The sequence below is a fragment of the Neomonachus schauinslandi genome, chromosome 6 (assembly GCF_002201575.2).
Source record: "Neomonachus schauinslandi chromosome 6, ASM220157v2, whole genome shotgun sequence".
In the NCBI taxonomy this organism is placed as follows: Eukaryota; Metazoa; Chordata; class Mammalia; order Carnivora; family Phocidae; genus Neomonachus; species Neomonachus schauinslandi.
The window spans coordinates 89,537,705-89,562,210 of record NC_058408.1 but is presented as its reverse complement, the minus strand read 5'-3'; the positions used below and the strand labels follow the sequence as shown (position 1 = coordinate 89,562,210).

Sequence of the window (24,506 nt, the reverse complement as noted above, 5' to 3'; positions counted from 1 at the left end):
TGCACAGTTGGCAACTGAGTAGTAATGCTCATTTTCCAAGCTTGTCGAGCTGTAGAGATTTCATATTCCTGTTCTGCGGGTCTCAGTTACTGCCCCAGCACCAAATTTGGAAACCTCGAGGTTTTGGGGATAGGTAGAGGTATAAAGGGTGTGGCATTAGTGGTTTTCTTGTGAAAAAATGATAGAGGCCTCAGTGTGTGTGTGTGTGTGTGTGTTTTAAGATTTTTATTTTTTAAGTAATCAGTGCACCCAACGTTGGGCTTGAATTTCTAACCCGAGATCAAGAGTCACATGGCCTACTGACAGAGCCTGCCAGGCGCCCCTGGAGGCCTCCGTTTTAAGAGCACATCTTCCAAGAGCCATGGATAACTTTCCCCATGGCTTCTGAGCCAAGATATACCCTGGAGGCAGTAATATCATCAAGGTGAAGAAGATGATGGGTTGAAGTTAATGAGTGATGGGAATCACAAACACAGAACACTGATGTGCTCATTTCTCTCTTTGCATCTCTAGTCTATCCAGTTTATGATAGTTGTTCTTACAGATGTGTGTGCCTTGAGACTCATAGGCACAGACAGTTTTTGTCTGATCTCTTTTTATATATTGCTGATAGATCTGAGGAGATTACCCATCATGATCTTGCAGGACTAGCTCCTGTGTTTATAATTGGGAAAATGTGTTGTTATTCCACTGTGAGACTACATCCTGTAGTGCTGTCAGCAAGCAAGGAAATGAGTTTTAGCAGCAGCAATTGATCATGGTACGATCCAGGAACAAAAAAGCATCTGACCATACTTAATGTGGTCATTAACAATGCAGGTGGTCCTCCTACGAATACCGACCTAAAGTACTAACCAAATTCTAGAGTTGCTCCTTTCCCATGCCGACCATTTATAGAAAAACCTTGAGAGATTTTAGGAAATTTTTGTCTTCAAAAGAAGAGAAGAAACTTTGAAAAAGGGAAGTATCCTGATTGAATAGTATTTTACTGCTTCTCTCATTAAGAGATGAAAACTTTTCTCACTCCCTTGATCTTGGATCAAACTGGCTCAACTGAACTTCCAGCTGAATCAGCAACATGAGTGAGCTCAGTGAAACCAGTCAAGGGAATGCTTATAGAATGATGACAGATAATATATTGTTGTTTATGAGCATTACATTTTGGGATGGTTTAGTTACATAACAATAGACAACTGATAGAATGAAGATACTCAGCCAGGGATCCTATTATACCCTCCTGTCCTCATAAGAAATCATCAGGGTTGGGGAAAACAGTCTTTCACATTTTAGTATAATTTAGGTCAGTCTGATTGCTTCTCAATTGTCAGTTGAAAGGGCTGTTTTAAAATGTACAATTCAGTCGTTTTTAGTAAAATCACGTAACCATCACCACTGTTTAATTACAGAGCATTTTTGTCACCCCAAAAAGAAAGCTCATACTTTTTAGTGGTCATTTCTTATTTCCCCCCACATTCAGCCCTAGCCAACCACTAATGTACTCTGTCCCTTTGGATTTCCCTAATTTGGACATTTCATGTAAATGGAATCATACATTCTGTGGCCTTTTTTGTCTGGTTTCTTTTACTAAGAAGGATATTTTCAAGGTTCATCCATGTTGTACGGTCAGGACTTTATTTTTTTTATAGCCGTACCATGTTTTGTCTATCTGTTCATCTGTTGATGGGCATTTGGGTTCTTCCCATTTTTTGGCTATAATGATAATGCTTCTTGGAACATTTGTATACAAGTTTTTGCATGAAGAAAGGTTTTCGGTGTCCTTGGGTATATACGCAGGAGAGGTTTGAGTCATTTGGTGACTTGAGGTTTAACTCTGACAATCATCCAGACTCTTTTGCAACGTGGTGGTAGCATTCTGCATTCCCACCAGCAGTGTATGAGGGAATAGCTATAGGCTTATGGTAAGTCTCTTTCCGTGGTAGGGCAGGTTTCTTCCTCACATTCTTCCTCGGGAGGTCTGCTGCTTTTTGGCCCTTGTGCTTTAACACAGATTTTAGATCAGCTCGTCAGGTTTCTCAAAAAACCCTGTCGATATTTTGATTAGATTGCATTGAATTCATGGATGGTTTGGGGAAGAATTGACATCTCTACAGTAGTAAATTTTGTAGATCTATTCATGTATTTTTCTTTATTAAGTATATTTCAGTCCAGACTTACTTTCTTCATTGAGATCTTTGGCTGATCTATTCTTAGGTGCCTTAAAATTTTCACGACTATATTAAATAATATCTTTTTGAAATGTGTTCTGTTTATGGGTGGTACATACAAAATGCCATGGTCTTGGGGCGCCTGGGTGGCTCAGATGGTTAAGCGTCTGCCTTCGGCTCAGGTCATGATCTCAGGGTCCTGGGATCGAGTCCCGCATTGGGCTCCCTGCTCCTTGGGAGCCTGCTTCTCCCTCTGCCTCTCTCTCTCTCTGTCTCTCTGTCTCTCATGAATGAATAAATAAAATCTTTTTAAAAAAAAACAAACAAACAAAAACAAAATGCCATGGTCTTTGTTTTTCTTCTAATTATTTGAATTTTCAGGAGAGTTTTATTTATTTATTTTTTTAAAGATTTATTTATTTGAGAGAGAGAGAGAGCATGGGAGCAGGGGGGGAGGGCAGAGGCAGAAGGGGAGAGAGAATCTTCAAGCAAACTCCCCGCTGAGCACCGAGCCCAATGCAGGACTCCATCCCAAGACCCTGAGAACATGATCTGAGCCGAAATCAAGAGTCGGCTGCTTAACTGACTGAGCCACCCATGCCCCCGCGTTTTATAGTTTTTAAATAATGCTGCCCAAAATGATAGTTTTGTTTTTTCTTTGCCAGTCGTCATACTTTGAATTTTTGTCTGTTTATTTTTCTGTGCTTGATAGAACTTCCTAAAAATGTGTTTTGTTATAAAATCTGTTAGGACAGATATTAATATAACCCTGTATCCCCCAGTTTGGGGGTTGGGTTATTGTTTGTGTGGTGTATCTTTTTTTCATCTCTGTACTTAAAATTCTTATATCTAATATCTTTTAGGTGTTGTTCCCCACCCCCGCAATCTCACAGTCTGTCTAGGTTAGCCTACTTTGTTTATTATGATTACTGATGTAGTTCCCTTCTTTCTACCATCTTTTTCTTTCTTTTCGTACCTTTTTTTTTTTTTTTAAGATTTTATTTATTTATTCATGAGAGACAGAGATAGAGAGAGGCAGAGGGAGAAGCAGGCTCCCAAGGAGCAGGGAGCCCGATGCGGGACTCGATCCCAGGACCCTGAGATCATGACCTGAGCCGAAGGCAGACGCTTAACCATCTGAGCCACCCAGGCGCCCTCTTTTCGTACCTTTTAACTTAAAGTATTTTTTCTGCTGGTTTAGAAGTTCTCCATTTCTGTTCGTTTACTAGTTATCCTTGAAATTTTACTGTGCACATTTAAAAGCAATATGTTAGATCTTTACTTTAGGAAATATGAGGACCTTAAAATGTTCTAAATCTCACCATCCCCTTTGAGTGACACTGTTACTATTCAGTATTTTAATGCTAGTTCAGTACTTTGTGTTTCTGAATGATCTAGCTCAGCCGCTAGCTCAGGAAAGAACCGAAGAGTCCTGGCATCCTGCTGTGGCCATCTGCTCCACCCAGGTAGTCCCAAGAGGGCTGGACACATCAAGAACACAGCCCCTGGCTGGGTTTGCCAACACTGTTGCCAGATAAACTTGTTGCAAGAGAAGCCAGTAACTCAAGAGGGGGTGGAAACGAGAAAGGGAGAAATTTATTTTGGGTGCTGGCAGCCTGGGGAGGTGGCAGGCTCAACAAGCCTTAACAACAGACCTCCCACAAGGTACGCCCCTGGAGTTTTACAGGAGAGGTTCTGAGGGGTCCTGCAAGAGAGCATGCAGGGGGCACGTGGTCATGGGTGGGGTTGGTATGCGTGCAGCCCATGATCATGGGCAAGGAAGGGGATTTGGTGGGGTGCGGTCTTCTAGGCATACACTTCTGGTCTGGCAGTTGGAATGTTCTGGTCACTACAGAACATCTTCAGTGCCTCAAGAAAGTGCGGTAAGAAATAAGCACAGTGGGTTATACTTAGAGCATGAGTTAAGCAGGCTTGTCTCTTTCCGGTTTTAACTACTGGGGTCCGTAGCAAGACTTTCACCTCACAGACTAACGTTATCTTTGTTGAGATTATCCTTCGTTTTTACTGGTTTGTTTGCTCATCATTTCTTTGTGCATTGTAGACAATTCTTCTGGGATAAGTACATCCTGTAGAAGAAAGCTTCTTAGTGTAGGTCCATTGGTCATAAACTCAGTTTTGGTTTATATTAGAAATGTGGGTTTTGTTTCTTTCTTGAAAGACAGTTATTCTTGATATCCTAGTATAGTTTGCCAGTTGTTTTGTCTTAGCATTTTGAGAATATTCCGTTGTCTCCTTTCCCTATTGATGTTGAGAAGTGATTGTCAGTCTGCTTGTTTCTTTATGGATCATCTGTCTTTTCTTTAGACTGTTTTTAAGATTTTTGTCTTAATGTTGTACAGGTGGATTAAAATGTGCCTAGGCACCAATTCTGGTGCTCTCTACATCTATAGATTCACGTCTTTCATTAGTTCAGGGAAATTCTCAGATGGTATTTCTGAGATATACCATCTGAAGCCATCATCTCCAAATATTCTCTCCTCCTCAATTTTTAGTGAGATAGATGTGTGTCAGATTTTTCATTTCCTTACTGTATTTATTGATATCCTCCCCATTTCCCATTTTGTTGTTTCTTTGTGCTACATTCTGGATTAATTTTTATGTCTTTCAGTATTTGCTATTCAGCTGTGTCAAATTTGCTATTGAAATACAAAATGCAAGATGAATTTAAACATTTATTTCAAGAAGTTCTGTTTTCTTTTTCAAACCTGCCTGATCTCTTCTCTTGCTGCTCATTCACCATATTTTCTTTGTAATGTTTCAGATAAAATTATTTTGTAGTTTATGAGAACTTGAATATCTGAAGCCTTTGCTGATCATGAGGGTAGGGTAGTTAGTGTGTATGTGTGGAGTTGTAAATAGATAGTTTCTGTTAATATATTCATAGTGCATTGTGTCCTTGATGTGTGGTTTTTCTTTGGGAACTCAGCCTAGGGTCCTTCCACTTTCAATATAAACATTCCATTTTGGTATTTCACTTAACCATTTGTTGTTGGACATCTTTTCATGACGGTAAGTGCAAAGCCATATATATTTTTTTCGATGGTTTTTGATTGTTTTCTCATTAATCCTCCTGTACATGCTTCTCCCCAGGCCTTTTGGTAACTATCTTTTGAGTGCTTCCTTATGCAAGATTCTATGCTAAGCTCTTTCTGTGAATTATATGAAGTTATCTTCACACCAACCCAGAAGGAGGTGCCGTTATTTTCACTTTACAGAGGAGAAAGCGGTGGTCCAGAGAGGTCACATGGCTCGTCTGGGGTCACTCAGCTGGAGGTGGGCATCTTGTAAAGGAGGCAGTCTGACACCAGAGTGGTGAGGACTGGTCTTGCACTGAAGCTGGTCTGAGAGGCACAGCAGGTTGATGAAACTTGGTAGCTGTTGGAGTCCTTCTTAACCTCAAGATTCTCTGAGCTCTTCTTGTCCTTCAAGTCACCCTTTCTAGCTGTTTCTCTCTTGCCCTGTAGTCCTGCAGATGGCCTGGCCATAGCATCTGGGGTAGAATAGCACAGTCGCAAGGGCCAACAACGATTCTGCTCTGATCCCTGTGTACTGAGTGATTTGCTGGCACTACTGAAATGGAATAAATTAGTGCTTGAATTTACTGATTATTAATTGTTTTTTCTATAAGCCTCGGTAGTGTGCAGTATGTGGAGGAAACAACAAAATAATCTAGTGCCTCCACAGACTAAATGGAAAATTCTAATTCTCACACATGTAATTAAAATCATCTCTCTAGTTCTTCTAATTGAAGGAATGAAGGTACTTAATGGACTTATCTTCTGTGTCACCTGCCACCCACCCCTGAGGTACCGGCACTTAAGTGTTAAACAGACCATGCAGGGCCGTGGCAGGACAGTGGTTTGTGTTGATAAACCCTGGTACGACTGATATTCAGGCAAATCCTCTAAGAGGCACCAGCCATTGGGCATGAGTTCTTTTGAACTCAGCATCTCCCCGGACTGTGCTGTGGTGACCCTAGTAAAATGACAGTGGAGACAGCACAGGGTTTTTATTCACTTGCCTGGCTTTGTGTTGGGTGGTTCCTGCTATTGTAACAATTTGATGCTATTTCAAACTGAGATGTTAAGATCATTAAAATATGGATTGTAAGTGACTAGGCAACAGAATAGTGAATTTAAATAATATATTCAAATAGATTCCTAAATTTAAATAATTAAAATAATAAATAGAGCCTGCCTGGACTCTTAAGCATTAGAGCTTCAAGGTAATCTTACCTTTATGATTTTTTTGTCATTAAAACAAGTCAGCAATCAACTTAAAAGTAATTTCTAAAAACAAATGCTAATGTGTTATCTTGGTAGTCACTCGTATCTTCTCTTGATTATATCCTTTACCTATGGTTGCTATCAAATAGTGCCTGCTTTGGAAAACTGTTCTTTTTCTTATGCTTGGCAGATCGTGAATTGCATCATCCTACATGACTTTGGTTTTGGCACTTGGATTTTTCTCAGCAGCAGTGAATGCTGTTGTTGAGAGCGTTTGAATTCTCCTTTCTCCACCCACCCTTGACCTCCACAATGCCACGATAAAGAACAGAAACCCTAAACAATCACACTGGACTCTCCTATCAAATTTGTGCCCTGGTCATCATAGCAGTGGGTCAGAACGAGCTGTGTTTTCCTTCTTCACAGAAAATTGTGCTCAGTCAGAGTATGGTTGCCTAAATATGTGGTGACTCAGGAGAAAATAATTCTTCTAAGGATTTTGTTGGTGTTTATTTTTGCCAGAGTACTTGGTAAATTTCTCCTGGCCTGCCCCCTCCCCTATTTCTTTACTGTTTCCCTTTTTTTTAATGTTGGATTTTTGATAGGATGGGGAAAGAGAGTGATGGAGATGCTTTCTGTTCTAGTCCTCATATTTACAGACCTCAGATGATTATTGCTAGGGGAATGAGAGTCGCTCAATTTCTAAACACAGCATCTAGAACAATATTGAACATGCAACTATAATTACAGACATTTAAATTTTTTTCCCCAGATTGTCCCAATCTTCAACTCTACAGACATAGGCAGAACACAAAGAAAAGTGTTCCTCCTTCAAAGCATTCCTAAAAAAGTTCACATTTTCTCTTTGAGAGTTTATGGAGTTAGAGGTGAACCGTGATTCATTTATTTAGCTTTGAAAATACAATTTGGGGCACCTGGGTGGCTCAGTCGTTAAGCCTTCGGCTCAGGTCATGATCCCAGAGTCCTGGGATAGAGCCCCGCATCGGGCTCCCTGCTCCGCAGGAAGCCTGCTTCTCCCTCTCCCCCTCCCCCTGCTTGTGTTCCCTCTCTCACTGTCTCTCTCTCTCTCTCTGTCAAATAAATAAATAAAATCTTAAAAAAATAAATAAAAAAAATGAAAATACAATTTTATTTTTGAATTTGGATGTCTTTAGGTATGCTGAAATTTTTAAGCATTTCAGATGAAAAGGGAAGTAGGTTGATAAAACTGATGAGATTTGAGATGGTAGCTTGTTTTATCTCCCTCTGCCCCTGCTTTTCTGACAGCCAGTGCTGGTGAATGGTGCCTGGGCCTTGCTGCTTTGCTCCTAGGCCACTGTCTACCAGGCTCTTGTCTTCTTTGGTGGAATAAATTGGAAGGATCATTTGCTTACAGCTTAAATAAAAGGCTTGTTCTGGAGTTGGGGGGAGAAAGAGCCAGGCCTCAGACTGACATTGGGCGGATGAGGCGCCTGGCATGGGAGGCGGCTGGCGGGGCGTGGACTGCTTTGTGTGGCGCTCGGCTCAGCCTCTGACCATCAGGTTTACTCCTGCTTGTCAGTCCACTCTGTCTGATCTTTTAAAAAATTTTCTCTGAGGCTCTATTGGATACAGCATCTTGCCTTTTGTCCTCGTTTATGTGTTAATTCCTACAGTGATTTGTGACCGATTAGAATAAGAGTGGACTCGGTTTTACATTTTTGGGGACCTGAAATTTTGTCCTCCCAGTGGTTTTCCGCTGGATGTCAGATGCTGCAGGAGGCAGAATAACAAACAGCCTCAGGTTCGGATGAAAGCGTGGCAAAAACTTAGCTGAAGGAGGCCTTTGATGGAGTCTGTGTGAGGCCTGTCCACCCCTCACGAAGTTAGAGGCTTTGACAAGCCTCCACAGAGCAGTTCCGCATGTTATTCAGGGGTCCTGAGAGCGGCATTTTCCATTAATGGGCTTTCCCTAGAATTAAGTGGCTATTCTGAAATCGTGAATAATTTTGTTAGGGAAAGCCTCAGCCTCTCATAACCAGCGATGTGTCACTTACTTGGGAAGGCACTTTAGAGCAGATCTAGTGCTCTTCAACACCTCCCCGCCCCCATCCTTTTAAAATTGTGCTGCTTTCTCTGGGAAGAATTGCAAAGGAAACCAGGTGCTTCGTGAAATCCAGACCCTGCTAATTATCAGAGTGCTTTTTCTTAATCGAGATATAATTCACATTCAATAAAATCTGCCCTTTTAACGTGTACACCTCATTGATTTTTAGTATATTCACAAGGTTGTGTAAACTGTTAGCACTAATTTCAGAACATTTTCATCGCCCCAAAAAGAAATCCTGCACTCATTAGCAGTCATTCCCCATCTCCCACGCACCCCTCTCCCCCAGCCCCTGGCAAACAAATCTACTTTTTATCGCAGAGTTCTGTTTTATATTACATTGAAATCTGTTGTCCCTGTAACTTAATGGTTAGATGAAGGGGGAGGTAGGGTGGAAGCTCCATGAACAAACACTTAGGGCTTATCCCTTACTTCCAGCTTCTTACTTCCAGGCCTCAGTGCAAAGGGGAGGGTGGTCGGCTCAGCCTGAGTCTGGCTCTCTTACTGCTTGTGATCAGATACACCAGTTGTCTAAAATACTGAGCGTGTGGCAACACGTAAGAAGTTGAGTCTGACCTGATAACGAAAATAATTTATGGTGAACACCCTTTTGAATAATTAAGTGCAGAATCACTAGCATTATAGTTCCTCTCTTACCTTTCTGTTCTGTAACTTTTAGGATAATCAGAAATCAAATCATGTAGGACGTTGTCAGTCAAAAGCAGAAAAACAAGTAGCTTGAACAGATTGCGGGCTTGGATATATGCGTCAGGTGTGCCTCTGTAAATACTTTGGATTCCTGCCCGTTGCATTAGTACTGTCACCTGGACGGATGTGAGTTTTAAAGAGGAGTGGGGAGTCATTTCAAGGGGGGAGGGGAAGCAGCAGTCCTCAGCAGATTTTCTGGACCTCGGTGGAGAGCACTAGGAAGGGCTAACAAAATACCAGGTGTGAGGGAGCCACCTGGAACTAGGGACCTCTCCCTGGGTGCTCTTGGATGGAAAGAAGCATTTATTAGCTGAGATGTGTTCTTAGGTGCTCAGTTCTCCTGACCTATCCCAGGTAGTTTCTTCAAGAACCCGAGAGCTGGACCTTCTCCCAAAGTTTCCACTTTTTGTGTAGCTCTGTTTTTCAGTTGAAATACTCCGTGTGGCTCTCTTTTGTAGAACTGCTTGACAGGCAGTTCTGGGGACTGGGGTGCTTCCTTTCGGCCACAGAGATGGGGAGCACAGAGGACAGGCTCCCCCAGAAACTGTGGCCGTTAGGGCATGGGCGCTGGGGAAGCAAGCGAATACGTACAGAAATCTAAACCACCGGACTTGGAGGTGGTTGTCAGAGGTTTTACAATAAAAGGTGGTAATTATTTCATGCTGGTGCCCTTTTGTCTCCTGCCCTCTGGCTTTCGTATTATTGTAAGTGACAGGTGCTGGTGGCTTGGAATTGATGGAGCTCTTTCTCCTTCAACTTAGCTGATAAAACAGGAGTGCATTATTTGGGATTAATGCATCAAAATGATGTGGTTTAAAAAGTGCTTTGAGTAGAGTTGAGCTCACTGGAAAGAAGTTTTCTTTTTCTGAAAAGATTAATTTTCTTCAAGGATGGTTAGGTTTTTCTGTTTATCCTGTTAAAATATAGCATGGGGGGGGAGGCTATGGAAGAATATTTTCATCCCCATTGAATTATCCTGACCCTCTTTTCTTTTGTTTTTAAAATTCAGTTATGCCTGTCCTTGGCCTCACCTCCAAAAAATTCGCAGTGGGAAATAAAGTAAAAAATAAAACTCCTTTCCTCCACCCTTACTTTTCACTGGTTGGATTCCTGCTACTTCAGTACTACTTTCTAGCCACTTGTATATTTCCTTATAATTATTGTTCATTGAGCATGTCACCGAATCCATGTAGATCTGCATTGCTTTTAAAATTGCATATCCAAACCCTTTCAGTAACACCCTAAAGAGGTGACATGATTTTACTTTTAAGCAAGTTGAACTTCTCTGCTTCAGTAAAACATGTTACCTAGATATTTTAACTATAAACCTTTGAGATGTAGTGACTTGCAGAGTTATCACGAATTGATGCACATACCCCAGAATTGGACCTGTCTGCCATCTGACGAGTTCTCTGTATTCTAGTGATTGCCTTGGGATTGATTCTAAAAACTGTAAAACAGTCTTTATTAGTGTCTTTGAAACATCACTTTAAGAAGAGGGGTCGTGCGTAGTACAGGGAGGCCCTTTGGGGGAATAGCCAGATTTGCTTTTAGGATTGCTACTCAGCCCCTCTGGTGCATTGGTTCACAGTTAAAAATAGAAATCTCATTAAAATGGGTGCCCTCTCTGCAAATAAGAACTATATTTTAATTAATAAATTTCCTGTTTCCTTAACATATTTTTTGTTGTTGTTGCTCTTTTAATTTATTTTTTTTTCCTTTTTTTTAAACAGCAAGCCAGGGCTGAGCAAGAGGAAGAATTCATCAGTAACACTTTATTCAAGAAGATCCAGGCTTTGCAGAAGGAGAAAGAAACCCTTGCTGTAAATTATGAAAAAGAAGAAGAGTTCCTCACTAATGAGCTCTCCAGAAAATTGATGCAGGTAAATTTATCTTTTCTCCCCTTACATCTTCCCTGCCTGTTTTCCTCTCTAGGAAGAAATTACTTTGATAGAGCACTTTGCTTGAAACATTTGCTGATGAGGTTGTAGCTAAAGTTCTTTGGAGATTAAAAATACCAGGTAAAGATGGCAGCGATGTAATACTCAAGACTCTGGCTCTGTGACTCATCTGCTTAGGTAAGGGAAGATATTTTATGCTGTGAGCACCTTACCACAGGAGTAATTGCTATATGTAGTGTTTTGGAAATAGAGGATTAACACTAAATGTGGGACTTCTTCCTCCTTTTACGTTCAATCTATAATGAATACATAAACATTTTTGCAACAGAAGTGGGTCTTTTGCACTAAAATTTGAGGACATAAAGTGAAATGTCAATTTGGGGGAAAAATATAAGATATCTATGATCTGTCGTTAAAATTACAGGCAATCAGGTGTGTTCAGATGGGTGAGTAATATGTTACTGAACAAATATCAGACAGCTATTATAATTTAACATTAATCACCAATAGTTTATAGAAGACACAACATAAAACATCCAGGAAATGTTTGATTTTTTTCTAATTCAGAGGCTCCTTTTTCCCCCTCAAAGCTTACTAGTAAATTACAAAAGTAAAATTTGTTTTAGGGCAAATATTTTGTGGGTCACTTAATGTGAATTTAAGAATAAATGGGATATTAAGTTTTCATTATATACCATAGCTTATCCAAGATCATGGGCAGGTAAAGAATTATGGCAGGAGGACGAGTAATTCCACTTTGTCAGGTGACTAAGAGAGGTAGATGCATTCCCTCGTATCTTCCATTCAGGGGCATTGCTAACCACTCCATTCATTGATTTGGTTGAAGAATACATTTTAGGGAGGTTGTAATAAAAGGATACTTGAGGCTTTTAAAAAAAACTTCCTAAATCCTTTTCTTACCTTCCAAGAAAGACAGTCCTGTAAGAGAAGGCTGGGAGCTCTGGGGTAGAAACTCTGGTGTTAAGACCATACAGTGATCCAGACAATGGGCGCCCCATCTTTCTTTCATTCTCATTTTTCTACCTAATTACTGAGTAAAGATACTGTTACTCTCTTGCACAAAATATGATTTAGATGGTGGCTGTTGAAATGTGAAGAAGAGAGGTAGCCAGGCATTATTGTTCAGCAGGGATTTATGACAGAATTTTTGTGTGGAAACTCTTTATGGACTCATGTGCTTTCTGATTTAGAGGAAGAAAAGGGGAGGAGGTTGTCTGACCTTTGGCTCCCTTTCACTGTGACAACATCAGACCACTTACTCTGCGTGTTGCTTCTAGAACTATAGGGATGTGATTACGGTTTGTTCTTCCAAGTTTAGTGTGTAATCAGGTGCCCTGATTTTTAACCCTGAAAAAAACGTTTTTTGTTTTCAACATTTTTAAATGGTTATTAGTATTTAGAGTCTTTTACCAAATTATTTATAAAGCTACCAAAACCTAGCGAGGTCATGTTCCTTTTCTCTGTAAAGACTCATCTTCATTGTGAGTGGTTCTGTGGTGTGTAGTTTGTTATCATAACCCACCTTTTCCCCAAAGACATTGATGTTCCTTAAAATAAGACACTAAATAAGAGTGAGAACATAAGAGCCATGTGCAGCAGAAAAGGAAGTTATGATAATACACTTGGCATAAGAAAGCTTGAACTTAAAGTTCTGAACATCTATAAATAAAGCTATAACCTGGAGAAATATAGTGATTTTTTTTTTCATAATTCTTACATCTAAAAAAGTAGTTTTACTTGATCAGGAGAAAACATTTTTTCATATATTAAAAACTGAGGGGCATGTTGGCTCTTTCTCAAGAGATTGAAGAAGATATGAACTGAACAATGCAATAAATTGTTTTTGCTGAAAGTAGTATATAATGTGTAGCAATAGTCCCCACATGGCCATGTCTTAGGTTTGCCCTCTGTTAAAACAGAGGATACCGTATGAAGGTGTGATTCTGTTGTTGGGGGAGCTCTTGGTGAGACTGTAGCTCGTTCGTAGTCTGACTTGCACAATGTGGACAAATGAATGATCAGCACGTCTGAGACAATCTCTCACGAATCCCAGCATGGTTTTTAGGCTATAAATATTTATTTATACACACACACACACACACGCATACATTGTAGCAAAATACCCATAGCACAAAATTTGCCATTTCAGCCACTTTTGAGTGTATAATTCAGTGGCATTAAGTATGCTGTTGTGTAGCCATCACCACTATTCATCCCCAGAACTTCTTGAAAACCAGACTCTACCCATTAAGCAGTGACTCACCATCCCCCCTCCTGGTTCTTAGGCTCTTGAAAGGAGACGGATGTCGGGGAGTTTGAGGTTGACATGTTCTAGAGGTTCTGGCAGGTTCTAGAGCTATGTCTGTTCTATGGCGTGATAGGTGATCTCTCACTTTAGACATCAGGTATCACAGCATACCATTTTGGGGTGAATACCCCCAAAGCCCTCCTCTGGTTTTGGCCAGTTGGAGAGAGCTGGGACAACAGTGGGGAAGAAGGCTGCCACCCTGTGGTGCCCGCCCCCACCCCCCAGGCTTGCCTCAAGGACTTCAGCCAGTCCTTTGTGGAAGGCTCACATTTTCTGCCACCCAGTGTGGAAGAACGGATCTCCATCTGGAGGCTTTTTTAGAGTAATTGGTACCAATAGACTTTTTCTAATAGTGTAATCACTTTAATATGGCTCTGTAGGATGGTGCTTCTAGATAGACCTTTTTTTGAAAAGCCTGCAAGAAAAACCTCATGCAGGTGTCCCTAATCGACAAATGAGTGAATCGACCCGTTCACCAGGAAAGTGTTTGGTTAGCGTTTTCCACCCAAAGGCCACCGAGAGGCTATTTGTAGAACAATTCTGGGTTTGTCACCACGCTTTGACTGTTGTCTCTCATAGTGATTGGATATGGTTTTATGTGCATTTCAAAGGAATTCTTTGGGTCAGAGGACAAATAAGAGATTACTGCTGTGGAGGAGACACTTCCTTTCCCATCTGCCATGACTGAACTTGTATCTAATACCTTTATTTTTTAAAAGATTTTATTTATTTATTTGAGAGAGACACAGCAAGAGAGGGAACACAAGCAGGGGGAGTGGGAGAGGGAGAAGCAGGCTTCCCGCTGAGCAGGGAGCCCGATGTGGGGCTCGATCCCAGGACCCTGAGCCGAAGGCAGATGCTTAACGAGTGAGCCACCCAGGTGCCCCTATCTAATACCTTTAAAAACGGAAGTTTATTTAAGCATGGATGAAAGGAAATCCTTTTGTCCTAGAAGATCAGGTTTGGGAGATAGCTCAAATATTTTCAAATATGTTAATATCATTGAAACAACACACAAAAAGCATGCTTTTTCTCTTGCTTTTGTATATATCCATTGGGTAGCCAGAAAATTATACTTTCATTTTATGAAAACTTGTCTGAAAAATCTGCATCCTTTTGAGCCATGGGATTATTTGATTGAAAACTGTCCTAAGAAGAACCTTCTAGTACTTTTTTAAGTCCAGCACAAGCCTGCATCAGAACTAAGTCAGCTCTGGAATGCCTCACAGACAAGTTGTATTTAACCATAATTTATAATTAAAATTTACAAGAAATGTTTTGTAAGCAGCCTCTTCATCAGTTTTTGATTTATAACATGTGTATTAGGAAATACGTCTAAAAGACTATTTTCCAAAACATTATTTGTAGTTATACTTGGGTGCCGAGCTTATGGGTTATGTTAATTTTCTTATATCCCTTTCCTTCTCCTTTTGTAAAAGCAACGTGCATTACTTTTGTGATTAGAAATGTCTTATTTCCTAAAAAGGACGTTTAAAAATTCTTATGCCTGTTTTGTTCTTACCTTCTGAAACCTTCTTTGTCACTGGCTTTGAGAGCACAGAGTTCTTTCATAGTTGTGTCTGTTTGTCAAGGAGCTCAGTGCACTGAAGCCCACTGCAGACTTGGGTGCATTTGCAGGTGATAGAAGATTCTGGAATGCTCAGATCATTAAGAACTAGTATTATCCGAATGCTCTAATGACTAGCTTAACTGTCTTGTCAGTCTTGATATGATTTATTCCACTGGCCCTCAGTCTTAAAACTTTTTTTTTTTTTTTAAATAATGCCTAACTCCCCTGTTAACTACCAATCACCAATGCCAACTGGAAGGCCTGACATTGCTGAGATTGATAGTGGTTTTAGCAGTCGTGGATTTTTTTTTTTTTTTATTTGACAGAGACAGCGAGAGAGGGAACACAAGCAGGGGGAGTGGGAGAGGGAGAAGCAGGCTTCCTGCCGAGCAGGGAGTCCGATGCGGGGCTCGATCCCAGGACCCTGGGATCACGACCTGAGCCGAAGACAGGCGCTTAACGACTGAACCACCCAGGTGCCCCAGTCATGGATTTTTTTCACTTAGCTTTTATGTAAGCCTGATGCATCAAGTTTACTTCCTGCTCTTTGGGAAGTCCTGTTCTTGTCTGCAATCTTCTCTCAGCCAGTACTGCTGCCAAGAGTTAATGAATACTTTTTCTTTTTTTAAAACCCTGGAACAGGACTGAGATAAGAAGGGTACTGGGTATTACATATATCTCTGAATCTTTTCAATCTAATCCAACTTTTAAATTTTAGACCTTAAAATAACAAATAGGTTAATGGTTTTGTACTTTTGATTCACATTTGAAATTGGATCTGGTCCTCGGAAAATAATGCTACCATAACTATGATAGAGATTATTATGTCCCTGCATATTCTTTTTTTTAAATTTTATTTTATTATGTTAATCACCATACATTACATCATTAGTTTTTGGTGTAGTGTTCCATGATTCATTGTTCGCGTACAACACCCAGTACTCCATGCAGAACATGCCCTCTTTAATACCCATCACCAGGCTAACACATACCCCCACCTCCTCCCCTCTAGAACCCTCAGTTTGTTTCTCAGCATCCATAGTCTCTCATGGTTCATTTCCCCCTTCAATTTCCCCCCCTTTCATTTTTCCCTTTCTACTATCTTCTTTTTTTTCCCTTAACATATAATGTATTATTTGTTTCAGAGGTACAGGTCTGTGATTCATCAGTCTTACACAATTCACAGTGCTCACCATAGCACATACCCTCCCCAATGTCTATCACCCAGCCACCCCATCCCTCCCACCCCCACCACTCCAGCAACCCTCAGTTTGTTTCCTGAGATTAAGAATCCCTCATATCAGTGAGATCATGATAAATGTCTTTCTCTGATTGACTTAGTTCGCTTAGCATAATACCCTCCAGTTCCATCCACGTCATTGCAAATGGCAAGATTTCATTCCTTTTGATGGCTGCATAATATTCCATTGTATATATATACACCACTCTTATTAATCCATTCATCTGTTGATGGACATCCTGGCTCTTTCCATAGTTTGGCTATTGTGGACATTGCTGCTATAAACATCGGGGTGCACGTACCTCTTCGGATCCCTACATTTGTATCTTTGGGGTAAATACCCAATAGTGCAGTTGCTGGGTCGTAGGGTAGCTCTATTTTCAACTTTTTGAGGAAGCTCCATACTGTTTTCCGGAGGGGAGGGCATATTCTTATTGATGATTCAGAGGACTTAAGAATAAAAGTCTTCTGGATGTCTTATTTAGTGGCATGGCTTTATTGTTACTGACTTGGTCCCTGAGGTTAGCATGCCTTCTGGAATGTACATAGTTGATGCTCCCTTACATCCATGGAAAGGTGACAGAGAGGAGAGGAAGGGAGAGGATGGCAGATGCTGCTGCAGAAGCTGCCACTACCAGAGGACGGACAGCCACACAGTGCGGGAGGACAGCATGCGGCCGTAATATTCTTCCACCTCGGTTTGCACAGGAGTAAAACCGAGTGGTATAATTTGAGTGAGTCCCTGAATCTGCCTATTCATGCAGACAAAGATGTACCACTTCATGCCCCCTTTCCTTCTCCTCCCCTCAATCCTAGAGAAGCAGTTTCTCCTTCCAGCACTGTCTTAATGGATGCGGCTTTCTGGAGTGGATGCTTCCCCAACCCCAGGAGGCCTGCGGGTCTGGGTAGCAGGCATGCCCCCACGCACGAGCAGTGAGCACGGCGTGTCGGCATGTGCACTGGAGTCTGAGGCTGCCTTTGACCCCGAGTTTGCTAAGCCCCTAGGAGGCTTGTTTATGCAGGCGGCAAAATCGCATGTCAGGGCAAGAAATATGGATGAAACTCTCTAGTTAATTTTAAAGGGACCTAGGTTAGGATGCCATTGCATCCCTTCAGATGAAAACCGTTCCTGCCCTCCCCATGGCAGAGGAGAAGAGACCTTGAAATACGTTCTTCATTAAGGTGGTCAGAGCAGGGGGCCCTCTTGGCTTTTTTCAGGGCCATTAATGCTGGTCTGAAAAATTTGCCATTATCTATAGCTTACAGAACAGTTGGGTTAGAGGGTTGTTTGTGTGTGTGTATTTATTACAAATTATCTGAACTTCAGCTTTGTCTGTTCTTTGTTTCTTTTCATGGAGCAAGGGGCTTTATACACTGTGTTCCTGATACATCTGCAAAGGGCTCCCAGGATGTTTTTAATGCATTTTAAATGATGCAGCCTCCAGAGGCCAAATGATGAGCCAGAATTTTCCTGTTTAGTAGCCTGCCAAAAATCTCTCTCCAGCACAATTTGCATTATGATTAGAAAACACAGTAAACTTGATGCAGTTGTTTAGTCTTAGGAAATCACGGAGTTTCTTTCCAAGTGTGCGTATGTGTGTTGACATTAGGGCTAGATTGGATGTACCAGTATGGACTCCCAAAAATGTAAGGGCAAGAGTAAAGGCTTTCAAGCTTCCCTTGCTGACTTCCTGAAAAAAATGTGGGAAAACACAGGTAGAGGGAAAATAAAAGTAGATGGAAAATGAAATTAAAAATAATTAGATGAAGCTGGAGGAGAGCTTGCTTTATTCACCAGGGTAGGAGTAAGCATTGTTATTTCTAGTTGAAAAGATGAATGTTAGTAAAGGACTGTTGGCTCCACTGTAGATAGCCTTTAGCCATCGCTGGAAACACTTTAAATGATTTTAAAACTGCAGTTATAAATGTTGCCATGTTTTGCATTTCTTGGGTAGGTTCTCTTTTCATTTCAAAACTGTTTACAGTTCACCCAGTCAGTAATTACCTTAAAATACAGAGCTATATCCTGCTGCTAACTGCCTTTACTTTCCTTTTTTCGTCTTTATTCATAGAAAAGGTGTGGCCTTTTAATTCACAGTAATGTCGCAAGTTAGAATGAGTTCTTTCTTTGGGCTGAACTCTCAGAAGTCTTCAGAAGAAGAAAGTGCTAGGTTTTACAAAATGGATTTTCAGTGCAGTAGGCCGACTCGAGGGCCGAAAGGATTTCTTGATCTCATTTGTGAAGCATCTTTTAAAAATTTTCCTCCTAACCAGATTTCTCTAAAGGCATTAATGCTTTCAGCACCATCATGTTCTGGGGGATACAGGAAACTCAAACATAGCCCGTTAGGTATTCTGGGTGGATGGGAAGCCCAGTGTACTGGAGCCATCTGCTCCGAAGTGAGCGCTTATCCTCGGGGTTGAGGATGCTGTCAAGAAAATAACATTTAAAAAATAATTTTCTGGAAGGACCTAGCTATTCCCTTGCAAAAGTTACACCTGCCTTCCCTGTTAGAAAATGACAGATGAGATAATCCAGATAAACTTCACTGAGGATAAATAAAAGCTAGACAGAATGCTCTTAAATTTTTGAAAAAAGCATGAAGAACTAACAAGATTGGGAAGGCCTGTAGGCCTGTGCCCTGGGGGAGGTGGGAATTGAGAAGACCTTAGCTCCCAAGTCTGCTTTTGTCCTGAGAGCATTTGCTTTTGTTTTGGATTAAGGTAGGCCCAGGCTTCTGGTGCCTGGCAGAAGAAGATGGAATTTTCTGGAGGAAGATACCATCATCCTAGGCCACAAGTTTCGCTTAAAATACAAGTTCAAATATGTTGTCCAGAACACAAGGAGAACCAGGCACATGGGGATAGATTTCATGGATGTAAACCAGTAGAAACAAAAGAACAGAAATGGATTTCACAGATACTTTAGATATTGGGCTTAACAGACATAGACTCCAAAGTAACCATGCTTACTGCATTCAAAGAAATAAAAAAACCAAGCTTGAAATCTTTGTTAGGAAACACATCACAACTTTTCTTTTAGACATTCAGAAGGAGAGTGAATAACTCATGAATAATTGTATATGGCAATACATTTGGAATTTTAGATGAAATGGACAAATTCTTAGAAAAACATAACTTTCTACAGCTGGATGAGGAGCAACTAGAAAACATGAGTTTTCTAACCACTGGAGTAATTGAATCTGAGAAACAGCCCTTCCTACTGAAAGAATTGCAGGCTCAAACGATTTCACTGAGGGTTGTACTAGCCGTTCAAGGATGAAATTCAGGTGATCCTTGAACAGCACAGGGATTAGGGGTCCAACTTCTCCTCCCCATCCCCCGATCAGAATCTATGTATCACTTCTGGCTCCCCTGAAACTTAACTACTAATAGCCTGTCCTTGACTGGAGGCTTTACCAATCACATAAACAGTCAGTTAACACATTTGTATTACATACCATATTTTTACAATAAAGTAAGCTAGAGAAAAGATTTTTTTTTTTTTTTAAAGATTTTATTTATTTTTTTTTAGAGAGCGAGAGAGAAACAGCATGAGAGGGGCAAGGGTCAGAGGGAGAAGCAGGCTCCCCGCTGAGCCGGGAGCCCGACGTGGGACTCGATCCCAGGACCCTGGGATCATGACCTGAGCCGAAGGCAGATGCTTAACCATCTGAGCCACCCAGGCGCCCTAGAGAAAAGATGCTTATTAAGCTCAGAAGTTCAGTTAAGATGTCTAGACATCCACATGGAGATTACAGATAGGCAGCAGGACAAGAGATTCTCCCAACAGACATTCGGGAGTGTTGTCATTAGTTAATGCTTGGAGAAGAACAAAGACCTATCATTGGCAATCATGTAAAGAGAATGCAAGGACAAGCCACAGGGTGGGAAAAGATATTTGCAACGTTATATAACCCAACATAAAACTACAAATCAGTAAGAAAAATGGACAGTCCCAAAGAAGAATGGATAGAGACTTGAACAGACCCTTCACATAAGCAGATAGCCAAGTGAGCAGTAAACAAATGAACAAGTACACGTTAGTAATCAAGAAAGGCAAAATAAACCACAAAGATATTACTTAGAGAAGCCTTCTGTATGGTGTCAGAAAATGGATATGGTTGCAACTGTTTTTAGAACAATTTGGCATTACCTAATGATACTGGAAATATTCTGTCTGTGACTCAGCACTTTCACTCCTGGATATATTTCACAGTGTGTGCACATGTGCGCCAGATGTCTAGAATGATGTTCTTTGTGGCATTGTTCGTCAGAGTGAAAAACCAGAAATGACCCAAATACCCATTGTCCATGGAGTGGATAAATTGTGATGTGCTCATCAACGGGATATTATAAGGTAGTAAAAATACTCTTAGACTCAGTAATGTGGGTGAATGAAATCAAGTTTATTTAGCAGAAGAAGCTAGACAAAAAGAATGCCAAAACCGAGCAAAACTAATGTTTAGAAATATATAGGCAACAAAGTTTTTTCTAAAGAAAATGCAAAGAATTCTTACCATAAGAATCAGGAGAGCGATGACCTCTCAGGGACGGGGGGCTGTGATCTGGAAGGGAGCTGGCAATGTTCTATTTCTTGATTTTGGTGCCGGTCACCTGAGAGTACTATGTATGTAGTAATGGCACCCTTGATACTTGCCTTGCCTAGGTGTTCCGTTCGTCCTGAGGCTTCATCTAGGGGAAACCGTCTAAAGCAAGTGAGACTTTTATCATCTCTCCAGTCAGTCTTTGCACAGACAAGGCATTTTCTGCACGATCTGGAGTGGAATTCAGTACGTGCTGGTCGCTGCTGTTGGTACAGCTTGCAGTCCTGTGAGGGTGATGGAGGATGTACGCCGGGGCCCCAGGGCAGCTGCATACATCCAGGGGAAGGACAAAGGCCATGAAGGCAGAGACCTTGGTTTTAACCAAGGTTTTTTAACCCTAGTTAGACCCCTCACCAGCTGTGTGACTCTGGGCAGGTCCTTGACCTCTCTAAGCTATGGTTTCATCCTTTGTAAATTGCAGATGATAGTATCCGCCATTACGGCCGAAAAATGCTTGGTACATCGTAACTAGAGCCTTGAAGTGTTAGCTGCTTTTGGAAGTAACTATTAGAATAAGAAACACACCATGAAGGAGACATTATAATGCACGGGAAGTACAGTGTGCTCCTCACAGCGTGAAGAAGAGGAGGAGGGCATGTGGGAAGGTATAGAAGATGTTTTCTGAGCCATCCCCCACTTTGAGTAGGTTGGAGGGAGGGATTCAGGCACTGTACCAGAGGATGCAGCGTGATCAGGGTTGTGGGGCCACGGGTGCACAGCTGCTCGTGTTACAGTGCTCCCATGTGACTAGCAGAGCTTGTAGTCTGTAAGCCCCAGGACCAGAGTGGTCTCTAGAAGTGTTTGCCCAGTATGATGGGTTTCAGTTTTTTAAACTTATTTTTTAGGAAAAGAGTCTTGAACTTTGCCTTTAACCACCGTTACAACCACTCCCTGTGCTGAGACCCATCCTTCTTTGCCAGATGTCTGGACCCTGAAGGCTTTTAGGTTTGCAAACCTTAGACTGTCACTTGAGCAGAGTGTGAAATAGCATGAGGAAAGCATGGGAAACTTGCAGAGGGATTGGATCGTGGAAGGACTTGAATGTCATGCATTGGCATGTTACACCTTTGCAAGTAGTAGGGAGCCAGTGAAGGGTTTTGAGTGGAGTACTGAAGTATTAGGCTTTGTCTGCCAGGATGACCCATATTGGATCTGGGGAGATCCATTAGGAGGCTTTGGCAGTGGCCTGGTGAAGAAGAATGAAAGACTTGAACTAGACTGGGGCCATGAGCACAGGAAGAAGAGGGTGGTTTGACAGCTGTTAGGGAGGCTGACTTACTGCCAATTGGTAACTGATGAGATGTGAAGTGTTGATTGAGAATAATGGTACCAGTAACAGACGGGGCCTGGAGGTGGGAATAAGTGTGGGCCCAAGAGGCATTTAGTGGTGATATAATGGATTTGAAGTGGGAGGCTGTCTTTCTGCTCAGGCTGCTCAGTAGAGCGGTTGAAAAGTTGGTTCGTAAAAGACTCAGTGTTGTGAGAGATAGTTTTGAACTTTTTTGCAGAGCTTATATGAATAACAATTGTTTTTGACAATCCAGTGACTTAATGTAGTTATTGTCCTGTGGGGGGGGAGGGGTCTCTACTTGGTCCAGGTGCAGATAGTTCTAGTCCTTGGTGGTTGTCAGTAAACCAAGGCTGTCAGTTGCAGGACTGGGTGGTAAGTACACAGGGAGAAATATTAGCGTGAACTAGTGAGAACTGAGGTGGGAGCATCTTGGGCTTATTCAGAAGTTGCATGAAAAACTGGGTTGTGGGGCAGGTGGCTGGAAGGCTTGCCTCGCTTGGCATTGGCTGGATCGACAACAAACCCAGACTTGCACACACACTTCGCCCAGACTGGGATTTGGCAAACCTGCTGCATGCTGGGTGGGAGGCCTGGCTCAGCAGCCAGCCTACATGTGCACCTGTGGTGGTTCTCGCAGGTGAACGGTTTTCAGTGTCTCTACCTGCTAGAGAGAATTACTCAGTGAAGAGTTCTTGAATCTCTTATGTAAGAGGCCTGGTTCACAGAAAGCTTTTGTAAATTATAAAAAAGATGGCAGTTAATGAGTGATTGAATGATGCTTAAGCCTAGCCTGTTTTAGATCAAAATAATGTTATACTTGTATTTTGTATTGGGCTGGAAGTTTGCTTTTGGGCCCAGTATATGATGAGTGGATAAAATAACAAAATGCTCAAGTTTTAGTACTTAGAATTTTATAGGTTTACAGTTGTATCTTTGCTTATGGTTTCTCAGTTAGGTTAATTTTTTTTTTTTTTTTTTTGATGCTGAATCCTAAGGAGCAAGCCTTTATTCATATAACCCTAATTCCATCAAAAATGTGCTGCCAGTAGATCATCCGTTATATAACATAATTTCCATTCTACAGGGTTTTTTTTGTTAATGTTAATAATATATTGCACAAGTAGGAGTTATAAAAACTGTGTTTCATAATCTTTGTGATTGACTTTATAAGGTGTATTTATAGACAATTCTGATTGAAAAAATTTTAATCTACCTAAGCATTTTGCTTTAGATATATTTAAGGTGAACACATGAACACATTAATAGAATTTGCTCGACTATTTACTTCTCAGTTTGAATGATTTTTTTGTTCTAGTTCAGGATCACAGACCTTCTTGGAACATTTAAAATTGCTCATAAAGGGGTTCCTGGGTGGCTTAGTCGGTGCCTTCAGCTCAGGTTTTGATCTCCTGGGATCGAGCCCCACATCTGGCTCCCTGCTTAGCGGGGGGCCCGCTTCTCCCTCTCCCTCTGCCGCTCTGCCTACTTGTGATCTCTCTGTGTCTCTCTGTCAAATAAAATCTTTTAAAAAAATAAAATTGCTCATAAAGTGTTAAGGCCTTTGATTAGAAATTTAAAATCATGCCTTGAATTTTGTGCCCACTTGAAGATGCCACTGAAACTGGAGTTTATTTCTGATGGCTGGTCTTGTGTCAGCCTAAGTCAGGCTCCCTTTAGGGTTTTTGTTTGTGGTTTCGTGAGCTACAGCTTTAACACAGGCAGGTGGATTCAGGATGTCAGTTCAAGCCCCGTTGGGGCCGAATGCCTTGAATTTACATGGTATCTGTTTAAAACAATTTCAGAATTTTCCTCAGGTAAACTCTGTAGTGGTTAGTTTCTCAAGATCCCTTCCTTGCTCTGCCACCTCCCTCTTGCTCATCTTCATTTTCTGAGGATTTGAAAGGGAGGGGGGTGTGTTTCTGTATTTCTCTCTGTGTTTCTCTTTGTATTGGTGGTTTCTTTGTTCCAAGAAGAACCCTGTTTTCTACTTATAGTGTTCTGTTCCGAAACTCCATGCTCTGCTCCAAAATTGCCTGTCACCTTCGAGACGGCAGAACAAAGCAGGCAGCAAAGCTGTCCTTTGGGGATGGAGAACATTGTGAATCTTCGGCAAACAGATCCCAGGATGGCTTGATCTTTTCCAAATGGGTTAGTGTAACCCGGGGAACGTACTTGAGTTATGGTAACAGCAGCTTTACCATCAAATTCTCCTCAGGGTATAGCTTTTGAGAGGAAAAAGCCTCTTAAAATGGAGCGCTTTTATGGCTTTTATTACTAGTTTAATCTGTGTTGTCAAAGGAAATACCTAATCAGATACTGACAATATAGACCATCTGTCTAAATAGGAATATTTTCCTGTAAG

General features: G+C 41.3%; 1 protein-coding gene across 1 annotated transcript in view; it reads left to right on the top strand.

Moving 5' to 3' along the window:
* Window positions 1-24,506, top strand: part of CCDC6 (coiled-coil domain containing 6) — a 106,133-nt gene that overhangs the window by 38,885 nt on the left and 42,742 nt on the right. Inside the window, exon 2 of the mRNA XM_021699733.1 lies at window positions 10,940-11,089. Coding sequence (XP_021555408.1) covers window positions 10,940-11,089 — 150 coding nt within the window. The remainder of the gene's footprint in view (window positions 1-10,939; window positions 11,090-24,506) is intronic.